At 33.4% G+C, this 6,560-nt stretch overlaps 1 protein-coding gene across 2 annotated transcripts; it reads left to right on the forward strand.

Annotated features, from left to right (window-relative positions):
• The first annotated feature begins 1,132 nt into the window (after positions 1-1,132).
• On the forward strand, positions 1,133-5,399 carry LOC130973732 (receptor-like protein EIX2). 2 transcript variants are annotated; one of them, XM_057898375.1, is made up of 3 exons: positions 1,133-2,569; positions 3,392-4,349; positions 5,052-5,399. In XM_057898375.1, the coding sequence occupies exons 1-2, from the start codon at positions 1,171-1,173 to the stop codon at positions 4,345-4,347; spliced, it is 2,355 nt and encodes a 784-aa protein (XP_057754358.1). In that variant the 5' UTR covers positions 1,133-1,170; the 3' UTR covers positions 4,348-4,349; positions 5,052-5,399. The 2 variants fall into 2 exon arrangements, with proteins under 2 accessions (XP_057754358.1, XP_057754357.1); XM_057898374.1 differs by having other exon boundaries at positions 1,133-4,349.
• The last annotated feature ends 1,161 nt before the right edge of the window (positions 5,400-6,560 follow it).

A 6,560-nucleotide genomic window follows, 5' to 3' on the forward strand; every position in this document is an offset into this window, starting at 1 on the left:
GTTGTTCTTGTTTCAATTTAAGACGTCCCTTTTCCTAAGCATGCTTGACAGTAAAAGTAAGAATAAATACCTAAATAAATTTTTATATAATTTTGCACATAAAACTAATTTATATAATATTTACTTCACTTCTACGGTCCCCCAGCATTCCTCTAAGAAGTAAGAATATACGTTTGGTGTTGACTTTTAACTCTCATAAAATTAGCAAGACCTCATCAAACTAGGAAAGCTTTCCCGAAATTTTATTCCATCAGTGGATTTCTTTAATTTGATGGCACAAAAAATTAAACCACTCGAACTGATGTTGGAGTTATAAGCCAGCGACACTCTCTCTCATTATCACGTAATATTATTAATTTTTTGAAGAGTGTCAGGGGTCAGTAAAATTTGTGATATTTAGTTATCAATTAGTCATTATCAATATTTTTAATAGTATGAGATAATATCTAATGGTATAGGAGTAATAATTTTTTTTATAGTTAAGTGTTGGCTAAAACAAAAATACTGGTCTCCTAAATTTTTTTTAATTTTTTTATTCATAATACATATTTTAAAAAATTTAACAATAAGTAATTCATAGTTGGTGGTGTGGAGGGTTTTGCACGACGTTCGAAGTGGGATGAATATAAATAAAAAATTTTGGGTTAAGCATATTTTAATAATTTTGATCCATAATTAATTAGTATAAATATTAAATTATTTTTAATAAATAAATTTTAATAATTGATTTATATAAATTTTTGTAAATAAAAGCATAAAGTATTACTAATTAAATATTAATCTAAAATAATAATATTTGCAGGTTGTGCTCGTTAAAAAAATTAAATAAGTTATAATAAGTAGACTTGTTATTTGTTAAGTCAATAGTTCATGACTCATGAGTCATATGAGTATAGACTACGTTGACTGACTTTGGTCCCACACTAGACAAGTTATTGATATCAGGTTTACTATCTATCTTTGGTTTGAATTAGTCTTTGTCGAATTTCCTGTCCTCATTGTTTAATATTGTGAGTATAACCTACGTATGCGTTGATTATATTGTTGACTGATGAATATTAATTTGAATCAGTTGTTAATAAATTGGAAACGTGGTCTAAGGTTCTTGAACACACAGCGTATGATACAACAACTTAACTTGTAATATTCTCTGCCTCCAGACTTCCGGTCATGATGTTGAAAGGTGAAGTTTATATGGTGGTGATGATGGTGCAGGTGGTCCAGCTACTTGCATGGACGACCAATCCGGTGGTGGTGCCAAGTGTCACATGCATTGAGAGTGAAAGGCAAGCTCTGCTTTCTCTGAAACGTGGCTTCAATGTCACTGATGATTATTGGCTGTCTTCATGGGGAGATGAGGACCACCAGAAGGAGTGTTGTAACTGGGAAGGCATCAAGTGCAGCAACGTAACTGGCCATGTTATCATGCTTGATCTTCGCGCCAGGGGTTATCGTCAATATCGTGTGCTTCAATCCATAAGCCCGTCACTGGGTGAGTTACATCATTTGACTTATTTGGACCTTAGTCGTAATCATTTTACTCACACCCCACCCATCCCTTCTTTCATTGGCTCTTTAACCTTTTTGACATACCTCGATCTCTCTTCTTGTTTTTTTGGTGGAAATATACCTCCTAATTTGGGAAATTTACTCTTTTTAGAGTATCTTAATCTTGGAGGGAATTCTTTTGATAACCCGCAACAAATTCCTTCTCAGTTCTCAAATCTCTCCCATTTAGTGTATCTTGATCTTACTTCCAATAATCTGGTTGAATTCCCCCTTCAAGTCACAAATATGTCATCCTTAAGATATCTTAGTCTTAGTCATAATTATCTCAAGGGAACAATACCTGTTCAGCTTGGAAATCTCTTATCCTTGGAATATCTTGATCTAAGTGCAAATGAATTCACCGGAACCATTCCTCATCAGTTCCGAAATCTTTCCCGTTTACAGTATCTTGACCTCGGTCCTTATTTTTTTGATGAAATCCGGGAAAAAACCATGTCATTAAGTTCTGATTTGCAGTGGCTATCTGAACTTTCAACCTTGACGTATCTTTCGCTTCCTTGGGTGAATCTCAGTAGTGCCAGCAGTTGGCAACAACAAGTGAGTAGCCTTTCTCATCTTCAATATTTGGACTTGAATGGTTGCAATCTTGTTGATTCCATGACCACTTCATCACTTGCATCCACTTCCCTGTTATATGTGGATATCTCTAACAATTCTCTAAGGGATGCATCCTTGATATTCCCATGGTTAATGAATTCCACTGGTAGCCTTGTTACTCTCAGAATGAATGATAATGGTTTAACAGGAACCATTCCAGAAACATTCGGGGACAAGTTGAGCTCCCTTGAGGTGTTAAATCTTACAGATAATGAGCTCAAAGGCCAAATACCTGTTTCCTTGTTTCATATTTGCAATCTGACAAAACTAGACATATCTGAAAACAGGTTTACAGGGATGGTGCCTGACCTCTCACAGCTTTCATCTTTGGAAGTGTTACGACTTCATAACAACAGGTTAAGTGGAACCATGCATGAAGGAATCGGACAACTATCCAATTTACGTGAGTTAAGTCTTGGAAATAACTTGTTGCATGGTTTGATATCTGAAGCTCATTTCTCAAGACTTTTTAATCTTCACTATTTGGATTTGTCTCATAATGCATTTGTTTTTAATGTTAGCGTCGATTGGGTTCCCCCTTTCAATTTAAGTGTCGTTAACTTGGCTTCTTGCAATTTGGGGCCTAACTTTCCAAGATGGCTTCAGACCCAAATGAATATTCAGAAATTGGATATTTCACAAACTCAAATATCTAGCTCAGTTCCTAATTGGTTTTGGGATCGCTTTCCCACCATACAGAGTTTGAATCTTTCTCACAACCATATTGAAGGCCCAATTCTACCTAATCTTTCTCCTGAACACAACCATCATAGAGTAAAACCACTTGATCCTATAAGTTTGGTTTTTCATCTTATCTCTGGCGATCCTTTCAATTTTCAAACCATTGATTTGAGCTTCAATTTATTTGAAGGTCCAATTCCAGCATTCCTTTCATCTGTTTCACAACTTTTTCTGTCCAGCAACAGATTTTCATCTGTAACACCTCTTTTATGTGCAAACTCGTCCAAATCCACAAGATTTATGGATTTGTCAAACAACTACCTTAGAGGAGAGCTTCCGGATTGTTGGATGGGTTTTGAATCATTGGTCGTCCTAGATTTGTCTGATAATCAATTTTATGGGAACATGCCAAAGTCTCTGGGATCATTAACAAATATCAAGTCAATACATTTTCGAGGGAATAATTTTTCAGGAGAGATACCATCATCCTTGAATAATTGCACAAATCTACAAGTTTTTGATGCTGCGCTTAATAACTTGTCAGGAAGAATACCAACCTGGATTGGAGATAATATTCCAAAGCTACTTATACTTAGCTTACATTCCAATAAGTTTCATGGAAACATTCCAACAAGCATGTGCAATCTTCATGAACTCCGTGTCTTGGACCTCTCTCTCAATATTCTCTCTGGCAGCATACCTAAATGCATAAGTAATCTTTCTGCTATGGCCACTCTAGCAAACTCAAATGCAACTATTATCGATGACTATCATTATGAATTTTTCAATGTTTATGACCGTACTGGCCCAATAAAACAACGTTACGGAATTTATAATGATAGCGCATCGCTCATATGGAAAGGGAAAATGTCAAAATATGGAAGCACTCTTGGATTGTTGAGAAGCATTGATTTCTCCAGCAACAGGTTAACAGGAGAAATACCAAGTGAGATGATGAATCTTATTGGCTTGGTTTCTTTAAATCTTTCAAGAAACTTGTTTAGTGGACACATTCCTCTGACTGTTGGACAGCTGAAGTCAATAGATTTTCTTGATCTATCCAGAAATCATTTGTCAGGAACAATTCCTTCACAACTTGCTCAGATTGACCGTCTCAGTGTTCTTGACTTGTCATACAATGATTTATCTGGAGAAATCCCACTTGGCACACAACTTCAAACTAGGGATGCCTCTGCTTATGCAGGAAATCCAAAACTTTGTGGTGCTCCTCTCAACAACACTTGTCCCATACATGGCCACCAGACCAGCGAACATGATGCTGATGCTGACGGTGATGATGAACAATTTGTAACCGAGGGATTCTACATTGCTATGGCTGTTGGATTTGTTATGGCATTTTGGGGAGTGTGCTTTTCATTGATTTTGAAGAAATCTTGGAGATATGCTTATTTCAAGTTAATGAGTGATGTCTATGACAAGCTCTATGTATTTGTTGCAATTAAGGTGGCCAAATTAAAAAGGATCATATCTCAAGTATGAAGGTACGTACCGTTTCTATTTCTTCTAGTTTATATTTTTGTTGAGATACTACTTCCATTCAATTATATAGTTGGTATTGGTAATATTGGTATATCAAGAAAATTAACATCTGCTCTATTTTTTAGGACATTATGTAAATGAAACAAGATATTGTACTACTAAATTGTTAACTGTACGTTTTTATAGTTGAAACATTAAATTGGACATGCCAAACGATTTATTATTGGTTTTTAATGGTTAAAGCATAGCTTGGTTGATTAGTTCCTAGATAAACACAGTAGCTTACATATATAATATGGTAAGCGTTTCTGTTACTTTTAATACCTGCTACCTGTTGATATTAGTGCATATGTATGTTGAATTATACCCAACACTAGTTCATGTGATGAAAGGAAGATTTCCATGGTTATCCATTTGGAGTGAGATAAGTGCATAATTCAGTAATGTTGTTGAAACTTACTATTTTCACTTTTTTTACATGCATGTTAACACAGATTCTTTTATTATATATTTAGCATTTAGGCTTTATATATATACATTCTGTACTCTTACATATCCAATTCTAATCATGTGAACTTAATCTTATGTTAATAATATATGGGATATGGTTTGCATTTTATGTTACTTAAATGTATAGTTCTGCTCTTTGACACTTGTATATATTTTGAATATTACCTAACATGTATCGTTGTCATATCTTTCAGGCAAAATTAAAGAGTATACAACAGTATCTTGTGTTGAAAGAGCTTTGCTTGTGATAGCCAGAATCTTCATGCATGTGTATCCATTTGGAAGGAGACCAATAACATTTAGTAGTGCAATTACTATAATAAATTAGTAATTGTTATGTTTCCATATTTTAGTCATGTTTAAGTTTTCTGCTGTAGATTGGGTTGTGAAAGAGGTGCTTTTTCACATTTCACCTATATTGCAATGTGTTTAGTTTTTTTTTTTTTTTTTTTTTTCAGCACAGTGTGTTTGTTATATGGGTGTGGAACTTGGCCTTGGTTTATTGCTGTAATTTATTTTCAAGGATGATATATCTTTCTAGGCCTTTGGGCTAAGATCAAGGTGTTTGTTGTTATGGAAGTGCTTGTTGACTTTTATAGCTTTAGTAGTTCTGGTTTTTGTTCAGTTCCTACTTACTAAATATATTGTGTTGAATTGCAATATTTCTTTTTATGATGGGTTTTACTGTCACTATTAATAATGGGCTGTAGTAATAAACTTATCAAAATAATAAGCTTGCACTTGTTGACCAATAACACTTTTTAATTTGAACATGGAAGCAAGAATAGTGTTGAACTCGGATATGGGGAAGAGAGATGCTTCACAACATTGTAGTGTCAGTAGAACAGAACTCAGACCCTACTAAATGGACGGTCCGAGTTCTCTCTCATAAAAAAAACAATTACAAGCAACACGGAGGGTCCGATTTCCACCTTTCGAAATTTAAATTTCTCCAGCTACAAAACAGACCATGCGATTTGTTATGCAAAATTTTAAAATCAAAGAACTTGTATGGTCCGAATTTTTCTATCTCACACTCACAAAAAGCTATCCCACATATTTGTCTTGTACCTCATGAATCCATATGGGGGCAAAACACACACAAACCTTCCATATCCATAAAATTCAGCCAATCAATAACAGTGTTTCAATTAAATAAAATAAAAAATAAAAACTCTATTTTAAATAAACATAAATTGATTTAGTGGTTAACTCACTAATTCACTTAAATAAGTGTCGAATAGAATTTGCAGTTTAAATTAGATCTAATTTGATACATTAATAGTAATTATATTCGTATTTTTAGATAACAATCTAAATAAAATTTGAAAAGTATTTTTTTTTTATTTATAATGATAGTATACAGTTGATTGTATTTAAACTTTTTTATATTGACAAATAAACTAATAAATATTTTTTAAATATTCTATTCTCTTATCTATACTTTATTTGAAATTTTGGACTGCAATGAGGTGATGCAACTTCAATCTTGTGATTACACAAGTAGATTTAAATTACAATTGTATTCTTACGTGCAAAGAGACATATATTTACATAGATTAATCTCAATAACATAACCACAAAAATTTTAGAGAAAATCGTATGTATCACAACCATAATAAAATAAAATTTTCAAGATTCAAAGAAAGAAATTGTATATAATTTTACACATAAAACTAATTTAAAAAAGTAGTTTAGCTTCA

This window comes from Arachis stenosperma, chromosome 4, assembly GCF_014773155.1.
Source record: "Arachis stenosperma cultivar V10309 chromosome 4, arast.V10309.gnm1.PFL2, whole genome shotgun sequence".
Classification (NCBI taxonomy): domain Eukaryota; kingdom Viridiplantae; phylum Streptophyta; class Magnoliopsida; order Fabales; family Fabaceae; genus Arachis; species Arachis stenosperma.

Coding starts and splice junctions, on each gene's coding strand:
- LOC130973732 (XM_057898374.1), top strand. CDS start 1,171: ATGATGTTGAAAGGTGAAGTTTATATGGTGGTGATGATGGTGCAGGTG.